The sequence below is a fragment of the Danio aesculapii genome, chromosome 17 (assembly GCF_903798145.1).
Source record: "Danio aesculapii chromosome 17, fDanAes4.1, whole genome shotgun sequence".
NCBI classification, from domain to species: Eukaryota; Metazoa; Chordata; class Actinopteri; order Cypriniformes; family Danionidae; genus Danio; species Danio aesculapii.
Genome location: NC_079451.1, coordinates 33,944,701 through 33,957,419, shown reverse-complemented (window position 1 = coordinate 33,957,419; position 12,719 = coordinate 33,944,701). Strand labels below are relative to the sequence as shown.

Sequence of the window (12,719 nt, the reverse complement as noted above, 5' to 3'; positions counted from 1 at the left end):
GCAAGATAATAGAGATATGTGCAATTTTAATCATTATAACAGCACTTCTAGACGCGCGACGTGCGATTAAAAAAAGCAGAGGAAGTTAAAAAAGTAACACATCTGGGAGATTGTGCATCAGTAATTTGCTGAAACGCTTTTCACAACTGCTTTTCACGCTGCGTTTTATTTAAAGGAAAAGGTTCCATCCAAAATGAAAGTTCCCTCATCGTTTGAATGCTCTCATGTTGGTTCAAACTTTGATCCTGACTTTGGAATAGAAAAGGACAGAAAGAAAGAAATACTAACTGAAAATTTTTCCTTGTAGTTGCTAAATGAAAAAAAAAACTTAAGATTTTAAGCTTCTAAAAAGACAAAAAAGCAATCAAACAGCAACTTGATATATTAGATGTCTTCTGAAGCAATACAGTATCTTTTTGTGGCTTACGGACAGACGTTAGGTTTATCTTCATTTCTAATTCAATGATAATTTCTCTCAAGTGGTTTAGTGAGCCAAATCAGTGTGATTCATTTACACTGGCTTTGTAAACTGGATCAGGTAATTCATTAAAAAAATGACACTATGCTTTAATTAAAGGAACAGGTTCTCCAGAAATCTCTGTTATCATTCACACACTTGCATGTTGTTCTGAGTAACACAGAATGAGTGATTTGAGTAAAAACCATGCAAAATTGAAAAGCTTATAAACTAAAAGGGATAGTTCACCCAAAAAATTTAATCTACTCACTGTTTACTAGAGGTTCCAAACCATTAAAAGCATCTTTCTTCTATTTATCACAAAAGAAGATTTGGTAATACTTTATTTTGATGGTCCATTGGAGTATTAGTAGACTGTCTGCTTAATATCTGTTGATACTGCTCCTTTAACAGACATTTAACTCACTATAAGGTACGTCAACTTGCTCTAATCCTAACCCTAACCCCAACCTGACAGTTTACTTACAATCTAATGAGAATTAGTTCCATCAAAATAAAGCGTGACTGAAGATTTTTGAAGAAAGTTAAAAACATGTAACCATTGACTTCCAGGGAAAAAAATACAGTCATTATCAATAGCCTAGTGGTTAGAGTGTTGATACATAACACTGAGGTGTTCACGGCAACCTGAGTTCAATTCCCAGCTTAAGGTCCTATGCTGATCATTCCCCTCTCTGCTCCCATCACTTTCCTGTCTGTAATCTTCACTATCCTGTCCATTAAAGGAGATCCCCCCCAAAAATAATAATAAAAATGACAAATACTAAGCAAGTCAATGGTTACAGGTTTCCAACATTTAAAAAAAATATCTTCTTTTGTGTTGAACACAATAAAAAAACTCAAAAAGGTTTGAAACAAGTAACGGGTGAGTAAAATAACGACCAATATCAAACAAAAAGTGGTTTATTGTGTGCTATATCAAATGTCTTCTGAAGCATAATGATAGCCTTTTGTTAATGTTACGTCCTTTCCATTACTTTTTAATGGTCGAGGAGGAATGAAAAGGAAACATTAGGCTACTGTAGTTATAATTATTGTTGCCATTTATAATAGATGAAGAACAACATAACATGAAAGTACTATTTAAGTGAACTTGTTTATTATTTCTAATTTCTAATAACTGATTTATTTTATCTTTTCCATGATGACAGTAAATAATATGACTAGATATTTTTCAAGACACTTCTATACAGACATTTAAAGGCTTAACTTGGTTAATTAGGTTAACTAGGCAGGTTAGGGTAATTAGGCAAGTTATTGTATAATGATGGTTTGTTCTGTAGACAAGTAAAAATATATAGCTTAAAGGGGCCAATAATTTTGACCTTAAAATGGTTTTAAAAAATTAAAAACGTCTTTTATTCTAGCTGAAATAAATCAAATAAGACTTTTTTCCAGAAGTAAATAGATTATCAGACATACTGTGAAAATTTCCTTGCTCGGTTAAAAAAATCATTTGGGAAATATTTAAAAAAGAAAAAACTATTCAAAAGGGGGCTAATAATTCTGACTTCAACTGTACATTACGTGACAGAGCTTTCCTATTCCGTTTCTTCAATCCAGAATAATACACAGACACAGCGTTCACACTCCATATCACAAAGGAGTTTAAATGTTTGAAAATGTATATGGTAAATAAAGCACACTGACAAAAGTTAAACAAACAAGCAGCAGAACAAACCAAAAAGGCAAAAATCACACACATAAAACAAATATCAAACACAGCTCAAGTTCCCACGTCTATCCTGAATGATTGGAGCTAGGGGTGTCAAAATTCATTGTTTCTTTGGTGCACCACGATGCAGACGCGGACAATTAGGTATTGGTTCAGTAATAATCATAACCGGTTATTATGTAGTGACGTCATTTATCTCATATGCGCTATGTCGCCGTAGCTTACTATGGCGAGGGAGGCGAGCGTGAGTATGTACAATGCTCCAACTACTTAAATACGCAGAAACTGTGCACAATTTCACTGCATGTGTGTTTTCTAAACAGTCTTTCACTGACACTAACAGCAGAAGCCTCTATTTCACTGTTATGGAGAAACTGAAAGTAAACAGCATTTCTCTCTCTCTCTCTCTCTCTCTCACTGTGGCCCGGTTGACCTGCTGGCATGACTTTTTCTCTCCTCTCGGCTGTTACAGCGATATGTCTGGATACAGACACGAGCGCGTGTCTGCAGAGTTTTCTCCACAGTGTCTATCATGGATCAGCTGTGATCGCCACTGCCATTTATCAGTGTCAGTCATCTGTGAAGAGCGTAGTGCGCAAGAGCCAATCGCAGCCCTTACTGTTGAGCGTATATTATTTGCTATAAAATGCTTGTGTTGTTTAAAGGTACAGTTTATATATCTGACTGTTTGTAGTAAAGGACAAAACTGTATTACAAATAGTATATAAATATATTTATAGATTTTAATACAATAATTGCTGCTGTGAAGAAAATATAAAACTGTGTTTGGAAAGCCTCGATGCACCGAATTGCATATTGAATTGAACCGAATGGATGGCATGATAATCGTAACTGAACTGAACCGTGAGACCAGTGTAGGTTCTCAGCTCTAATTGAAGCTCCTCTCAATTACGTCATCGAACATCAGTTAATCCTGAAAGATTAACGTCCAGCACAGCCAACCTGCGTATCCAATTGACCTTACTCTTCAATGTGGAAGCTCGCTCGTTTTTGCAATTGTTTTGTAAATGCCGATTCAGCTGCCTATGGAAGAAATTACAAGGAATACGAAACCGCAGAAAATGGTCAAACTATATAGTCATAAACTATATAGTCATGTGTTCATGACTATACAGACAAAGCAGAATCATATAATAAGAAAACATCAGTTTGCAACATGAAGCAGCAGAACGAGCTGTTGTTAACATCTAAAAACGAATGGAAGTGAATGAGACCGGAAGTCTCGATCCAAAAAGATTCAAAAGGCTGCGCCCACTCGTACGCGGAGAATAAGGTGAATAACAAAACTAGCTAAACAGAAACAACAGCCCCCAAACTGTATAATATCATATGGACGTAACACCCTCACATTTAAGAACAAACGTATATCATTTGAGAATGTAAATTAATTAATGTATATTGGAATACAATTCATGTCATTTAGCAACTCATCCTAATACTCTAGAAAGGGCTTCAGCCAGGACATTCTCAGATCTCTTTTTATTACGAATTTCCAGATTGTAGTTTTGCACAAACAATAGCCAGCACACAAGTCGTTGATTTGCATTATACACACTATAAAAGAGACAGGAATGTAAGTTCCTACTGACTGATAACTTTCAAGTGTGATTTGTTCACACTGACTTTATGAACTGGATCATCTGATTCATAAACAAGGTCTGAACTAAAAGAACAATTAGCAAACAGATGACCTGATTTGACTGAGTAACTGTTACATTTCAGTTGTTCCTTTAAAAAAAATGCCATCTTATGGTTTCCAAATTATTGAAAAGTATTCTTATCACATAAAAGCAAAGTAAATATGCTAGTATTGAATAGTTGTTAGGGAAGGGGCAATGTTTGGTCTAACTAATAACTATTTGAACATCTGCAATCTTAGGGAGATCAAATAAAAACACTGAGAAAATCACATTTAAAGTTTCTCAAAATAAGTTCTTAGCAATGTACATTACTTATAAAATAATTTGTTTTTATATATTTACAGTAGAAATTTGCCAAAAATAAATTAAAAATAAAAAGATTTTTAGTCCAGGGTCACATTTGGAAAAAAAAAACTACAGTTGGAGCTCCTCTCAATTACGCCATCAAACGTCAGTCAATATCCCAAAAGATTGACATCCAACACAGCCAACATGCGTATCCTATAACAAAACCAGCAAAACAGAAACAACAGTCCCCAAACTGTATAACGTCATATGGACGTAACACCCTCGCATTTAAGAACAAAAGTATATCATTTGAGAATGTAAATTAATGAATGTATATTGGAATACAATTCACGTCATTTAGCAACTCATCCTAATACTCTAGAAAGGGCTTCAACCAGGACATTCTCAGATCTCTTTTTATGACGAATTTAAAGATTGTAGTTTTGCTCAAATAATAGCCAGCGCACAAGTCGTTGATTTGCATTATACATATACTGTATAAGAGACAGAAATGTAAGTAACTCTTGACTGAAAACTTTCAAGTGTGATTTGTTTACACTGACTTTATAAAATGGATTAACAGATTCCTAAATAAGGTCTGAACTGAAAGAACGATGGGAAACAGACAGATGGCCTGATTTGACTGAATAACTGTTACATTTCAGTTGTTCCTTAAAAAATGGCATCGTATGGTTTCCAAATAATTGAGAGGCACAGTCCTAATTCACTTTATTTTTATGGACACATAAAATGCCACCTTATGCTATCAATGAGGCTTTTATTTTTGATTCGGTTTATTCTTGTATAGAAAAAAAACTGCAGGTTGCATATAATAGCAAAATACAACGATTTTCACTTATCTGTTCTATTTATTCATCCCTATTTTATGCGAGCGCGGCTTTGATTAAAGACGAACAGTGACACTGCATGTGGCCCCTGCTTGGCTTTGGAGAGGAAGTACCCAAACTGTCAACATGACAGCTACTGGATATATCTCTCTTTTTTGTGTGGTCTACGGCAGAGTTTGACACACAGAGAGAAAAGAGAAGAGAACAAAAGGAAACGGCTTGTCTCATCCTCACTGGAAAGCTCATCTCTAATCCTTAATAATATCTATTCCTCTTCAGCAGCTCTGATTGTCAGAATAAACTGTACCTTTCTGTCATCTGAATGGCGATTCAAATCAAAAGCTACAAATTAAAGGCCTGCTTTCTCTTCTCTCGGCCTTTGGCGTGCTCACAGAGAATTCATTCAGGCCAAAAATAAAGGCTGCTCATTCCATTTTGCCTGTACCAAATGGGAACAGTTTGATTAAATAATAGATATGTGTTTAGAGGGCTTTTTCATGTGGTCTGTCATTAAGAAGGATAAGTAGACATCCATGCGGCCATAATGAATATAATTAGTCCAATGGCTGGTCGTGTCGAATATGACACAGGAAGGGTTGTTATTAACCTTTCTTTCTTTTTTTTTCCTGGGGTTTCTTTAAAGGCAGAAGAAGAGAGCGAGCGAATAAATGGGTTATTTGGGCAGACGTAGAACTCTCTGATGTCTGCGGAACATAATTAAATCACAATGTTATCCACATTTTTCAGCGGATTCTTGTCTGACCAATTGGAAATCAGACGACTCAAGTTGTCAACCGTAGGCTCTTTGAATGACGCTACTTCAGTTAACTTGCAATGTTAACAATGCTTGAAGTGGTTAAGATAATAGGACTTTTTGTTCCATAATTATTGTACTTTTTGTACTATATATATATATATATATATATATATATATATATATATATATATATATATATATATATATATATATATATATATATATATATATATACAGTTGACGTCAGAATTATTAGCCCCCTTATGATTTTTCTTTTCATTTTTTAAATATTTGCCAAATGATTTTTAACAGAGCAAGGACATTTCCACAGTATGTCTGACGATATTTTTTTTTCTGGAGAAAGTCTTATTTGTTAATTTTTTTAAATTAAAAATTAAAAATTATTAGCCCCTTTAAGTTATACTTTTTAGTATAGTCTACAGAACAAACCATCGTTATACAATAACTTGCCTAATTACTCTAACCTGCCTAGTTAACCTAATTAATAGTTAAAACTATTATGTTTAGAAATGTGTTGAAAAAAATCTTCTCTCCGTTAAACAGAAATTCTGATCGGAGCATCCCTAAAATGGTAATAAAAATGACTAACAATGCAATTTTGAAACTCAGCGTGTCTCAATCATAAAAAGTTTAAAGTGCATATTTGATGCACAAAAAGTTAAAATACACATCTATGAATTATATAAATTCTTTACTAAAGGAAAAATGGCTATAAAATACTGTTTATTGCAATAAGTAAATTTTAAAAAGTTATATTATTAAATATCTTTCACAATATCTTTACTGTTTTATTCATTTAACAGGAGGAGGTTGCTCCACGTCTGTATATATTTTAGCTGCTGTGACGCGAGCACAGCAATCACTCACACCCCCACACATCATTTACCTTGTGTTGTAGCTGCTGATGTAAAAACCTGGGTGAGCAGGTGCCTCTTCCTCTGCTTGTAAACTCATAAACAAACACCTGCGATCGGTTCATGAGATCGGCCAGATTGGCGAGTACCGATGAAGTCATTAAATGTGATTATCGCCCGATACCGATCTCTGGCCAATCGAAATATATATATATATATATATATATATATATATATATATATATATATATATATATATATATATATATATATATATATATATATATATAGTACTGTAATTAACTAATTTATTGATTTTATTAATTCTCAAAATAAATAGAATTTACTTAAAACACTTGTAATAATTTGTTAAAAATAATGTTTCACAGAAGAAAGAAAATTATACAAATTTGTGGCCTTGGACTGCAAAACTGATTTATTTTTGGTTTTATTTATTTTAATTTTAATTACATTCTTTAAAAAAAATTGTGATTTATACGTCACATAAAAGCCAAGTAAATGAGCTACTATTAAATAGTTGTTAGGAAAAGGCCGATATTTGGTCTAACTAATAACTAAAATAAAATCTAATAAAAAATAAAGTAAAAATAAAAATATTTTTTGGTCCAGGGTCACATTTGGAAAAAAAAAAAACATGAGGATACCACTTAAATTTATATTAGTGTATTATGGCATTTATACATGTGCAAACACTAAACCCATTCATTTATTCATTCATTTTATTTTCGGCTTAGTCCAGGGGTGCCCAAACTTGGTCCTGGATGGCCGGTGTCATGCAAAGTTTAGTTCCAACCCCAATCAGACACACCTGGGATAGCTAATAAAGCTCTTACTAGGCTTTCTAGAAACATCCTTGCAGGTGTGTTGAGGCAGCTTGGAGCTAAACTCAGCAGGACACCGGCCCTCCAGGACCAACTTTGGACAACCCTGGCTTAAGCCTCCTTTCCACTGCGCACGACAAACGACAAGTGACAGACCGGAAGTCATTCATTTCCAATGGAGAGTAGTCCGGGAGCTGCGGGGAGTTCTGATCATCTCCATATGTGGAAAATCCGATTTGAGCTGCGTATCCGTTGAAATATTTGAACTGCTGCGACTAGACCATATGCAACCGGCCGACCGGATGTAATGTATTCCAGTGTATATATATATATATATATAGACATTTCTATTCATAAATATACATAATATTCATAAGTATTAAAAATATAATTTTTTATGTTGTCTCCACATTCCCTCCAAAAATGTGTAGCTGTCCATTAGTTTCTAGTATTTATTCATTTAACCATGGTGAACGCACAGAGAATAAAGGCTTTTGCACTACTTTATTTCGGACACTGCGAGAACAGCTTCTCTCTCATTGGTGACATGGTGCATGGCAAAACTGAATATTCTGTGCGACTGCCACAAGGGGGTGTGTTCCGACAGTCGTGTCCAAATGTCATGTGCAGTGGAAAGGCGGCTTTAGTCCCTTTATTAATCAGGGGTCGCCACAGCAGAATGAACCTCCCACAACCTATCACTGGGAAACACTCATACACACTCAGTCACACACATACACTATAGACAATTTAGCTTACCCAATTCACCTATTTAGCGCATGTCTTTGGACTGTGGGGAAACTGTAGCACTCAGAGAAAACCCATGCTAACTGAGAACATAAAAAACGCCACACGGAAATGCCAACTGACCCAGCCAAGGCTTGAACCAGCGATCTTCTTGCTGTGAAGCGATTGCGCTACCCACTGCACCACCATGCCACCCCAACACAAAACCCATACATTACTAAAATTCTGTTGAATTCTAAAGCGTTTTACATTTGAAGTGACATTTCAGTGACATTTTCCTCATTTCATTTTTCTCCTCTGTATCTTTGACTGGTTATGTCTGTATGCATAAACTACGTGTGTGTGTGTGTGTGTGTGGGTGTTTACATGCTTGAATGTTGTAACAGTGACGCAAATGAACCGTGAGCTGATCTCTAAACTTGTTTTTTTTTTATCCGTCTATGGTTTTTCATTTAAAGCAGGAGACTAAGTGAGAATAATGAGTGTAGCGAGCTGGCATGGTGTACATTCTGTTATGCAACATGGCTTTTCCCTCATGTGCTCTGCTATCTCCTGCTTTATATGACTGCTAATCGTGCTTCATAAATGACGCGGCTAATATGCTCTTGAGAGCCAATCTATTGCCACGGCACGGCATCTGACACTTAAAGCTCTCAAAGTGACACAAATTCACCATCCATAATTGGATTCAAATGCACAGAAAAGGGACACTTTCGAATTTGAAAAAGTGATTTAAAAACAAGCTCATCAGTGTACGTGTTCTTAAACATGTTTTTTTCTTTCTCTTTTTTTCCCCCTTCCTCCCAGCCCCGGTTAAACTCACTTGAAACGTTAAACCTTGGCAAAAACAACCTTGAGAACAGAGGCATTCACATGTTAAAGGAGTCCCTCATGATCAATCGCTCTTTATTGCAACTTGGCCTAGCCGCCACAGGAATAACATGCGAAGGTAGGGTTTGTAATATTGCTTTTCTGCCTTATTGGCACATCTTGAATTTCCCTTTTTTCATGGATGCGTTTCTGGTTCACCTTATAATGAAGCGTGCTTGTGTGTCTGTGTGTTGTACCAATGGTGCCAGGTGCTGTGACTTTGGCTGAGATTCTCGCAGAGAGTCCACAGATCCAGCGTTTGGATGTTCGGCAGAACCAGGTGCTTGCTGGAGGCCTCATGGCTCTATCACTGGCCCTAAAAATCAACCGTTCACTCATCAGACTGGATCTGGACCAACACCTGAAAGAGGAGAAGGTGAGTTGTCAACTGTACCTCATCCCGATCATCCCAGTGTTTAGAATTATAGTTTTTCACACAGATGGCTGGATTTACTTAGTAAATATCAGGGGATTTTTGCAAAGTGTAGTCCTCGCTCAGGCCTAAAATATAGTTTAAATCATGAACAATTATGTGTATATGTAGATTGAAGAACCTTTCCTGGGACTGCGCTGTATATACACTCACTGGTCACTTTATTAGGTACATCTTACTTGTACCGGATTGGACCCCCTTTTGCCTTCAGAACTGCCTTAGTCCATCTTGCATAGATTCAACAAGGTACTGGAAATATTCCTCAGAGATTTTGGTCTATATTGACATGATAGCATCACACAGCTTCTGCAAATTTGTCGGCTGCACATCCATGATGCGAACCGCCCGTTTCACCACATCCTAAAGGTGCTCTATTGGATTGAGATCTGGTGATTGTGGAGGCCATTTAAGTACAGTGAACTCATTGTCATGTTCAACAAAACCAGTCTGAGATGATTCGTGCTTTATTACATGGTGCGTTATACTGCTGGAAGTATCCATCAGAAGATGGCTACACTGTGGTCATAAAGGGATGGAGATGGTCAGCAACAATACTCAGGTAGGCTGTGGCGTTGACACAGTTGATACTAATGGGCCCAAAGTGTGCCAAGAAAATGTCCCCCACACCATTACACCACCATCACCAGAATGAACCGTTGATACAAGGCAGGATGGATCCAAGCTTTCATTTTGTTGACGCCAAATTCTGACCCTACCATCCAAATGTCGAAGCAGAAATCGAGACTCATCAGACCAAGCAATGTTTATCCAATCTTCTATTGTCTAATTTTGGTGAGCCTGTGCGAGTTGTAGCCTCAATTTCCTGTTGTTAGCTGACAAGAGTGGTTGCCCATCTGACTCAAGGTTTGACGTGTTGTGCATTCAGAGATGCTCTTCTGCATACTAGCCCACAAACATACCACGTTAAATTTTACTTAAATCACCTAATAAACCTAAACCTAATGGCTGGTGAATATATATATATATATATATATATATATATATATATATATATATATATATATATATATATATATATATATATATATATATATATATATATATATATATGAAGTCAGAATTATTAGCCCCGTGTTGATTTTTTTTTTTCCCCAATTTCTATTTAACGGAGAGAATATTTTTTTCAACACATTTCTAAACATAATAGTTTTAATAGCTCTTTTCTAATAACTGATTTATTTTATCTTTTCCATGATGACAGTAAATAATATCTTACTAGATATTTTTCAAGACATTTCTACACAGCTTAAAGTGACATTTAAAGTCTTAACTAGGATAATTAGGTTAACTAGGCAGGTTAGAGTAATTAGGCATGTTGTTGTATAATGATGGTTTGTTCTGTAGACTATCGAAAAAAAAAGTTAGATTAAAGGGGTAATAATTTTGACTTTCAAATGATTTAAAAAAAATAAAATCTGCTTTTATTCTTGCCGAAATAAAACAAATAAGATTTTCTCCAGAAGAAAAAATATTGTCAGACATACTGTGAAAATTTCCTTGCTCTGTTAAACATAATTTGGGAAATATTTAAAAAAGAATTAAAAATTCAAAGGGGGGCTAATAACTGTATAAATAATTTTAACTAATAAAATATATATATATTTTTCATTCATTCATTAATTCATTTTCATTTCGGCTTAGTCCCTGGCGAACATGCTACCCACTGCGCCACTGCATAGTACTTTCAGATTGAAATGAGCCATTTGAAAATTCCCTGAAGCCAGCAGCACGTGTTTTTTATTTGTAGGCAACCTATCAAAATAAACGTTTAATGGGCTCCTTATTTTTGGAAATGAAAACATTAAAAAATGAAAAATAAAATGTATTATGTTTTATGTACTGTAAAATGTACTTTTTATTTTATTTTATGAAAAATAAAGAAAATACTGATATTGTAATAATAATAATAATAATAATAATAATAATAATAATAATAATAATAATAGTAATATCTAGATATGTTTATTTGTTCAAAATAATGGAAACGTAGCCTATACAACCAAAATGGGGAGATTTAAATAACTGCATTTTTCACCATTAAAAGAAGGAATATCATTTACTTTCTGAAACAAATTCCTCCCAGAAATTGCTCAAATTATTACAATGAAACTGTAAGTGTAAACAATAAGTAAGCAAGTAACTTACTTAAAAAGTAAGTGTATATATATATACTATATATATATATATACTATATCTTACTGTAAAACAAAATAACAATTCTAACTTATAGTTGTAACTAGAGATGTTTAAAGGGAAATTAAACCCAAAAACAGAAAATTTGACAATTTAGTATTTATAAACCTTTATGAGTTTGTTTTGTCTGTTGTACACAAAAGAAGATATTTTGAAGAAAGCTAAAAACCTGTAAACATCGACTTACATAGTAGAAAAAACAAACAGAAAGTCAATGACTATGGAAGTCAATGGCAAGCGATTTCCATCTTTCTTCAGAATATCTTATTTTGTGTTTAACAGAAGAAATAAACAGGTTTTGCATCTCGGTTTTGGGTGAACTATCCTTTTAAATCTGAATTACAATGAGTTTTGATATTCATTCATTGGTTTACTGGTCATTTTTTTTAGGTATAATTTTTTTAAAATTGCAATCAGAATTATTAGCCCCCCTTTGATTTTTTTTCTTTTTTAAATATTTCCCAAGTGATGTTTAACAGAGCAAGGAAATATTCAAAGTATGTCTGATAATATTTTTTCTTCTGGAGAAGTTTTTTTTTTTTTTAATTTCAGCTAGAAAAAAGCAGTTTTTTAAATCCTTTAAAAACCTTTTAAGGTCAAAATTATTAGCCCCTTTAAGCTAAATATTTTTTCGATTGTCTACAGAACAAACCATCATTATACAATAACTTGCCTAATTACCCTATCCTGCCTAGTTAACCTAATTAACCTAGTTAAGCCTTAGTTAAGGCAAAGATAAAAGAAATCAGGTATTATAAATGAGTTATTAAAACTATTATGTTTAGAAATGTGTTGAAAAAATCTTCTATCCGTTAAACAGAAATTGGGGGAAAAAAAACAGGGGGTCTAATAATTCTGACTTCAACTGTATATTGAAAGTTTTATTTCTTGTTACGTGTTGGCTGAAGACCCCCAAAAATTAGTTCAATTTAATTTTCTGTATTTTCCAGAAAGGATTTATGAGCTACAGCATTATCAGCTCAGGTCTAGTGATATAAATCATTAGTCTCACAAACTAAATGTGTATATTT

At 34.3% G+C, this 12,719-nt stretch overlaps 1 protein-coding gene across 1 annotated transcript in view; it reads left to right on the top strand.

Annotated features, from left to right (window-relative positions):
- Positions 1 to 12,719, top strand: part of si:dkey-288a3.2 (protein phosphatase 1 regulatory subunit 37) — a 77,971-nt gene that overhangs the window by 20,589 nt on the left and 44,663 nt on the right. Inside the window, exons 10-11 of the mRNA XM_056477287.1 lie at positions 8,979 to 9,120; positions 9,251 to 9,417. Of these exons, the coding sequence (XP_056333262.1) occupies positions 8,979 to 9,120; positions 9,251 to 9,417 (309 nt within the window). The remainder of the gene's footprint in view (positions 1 to 8,978; positions 9,121 to 9,250; positions 9,418 to 12,719) is intronic.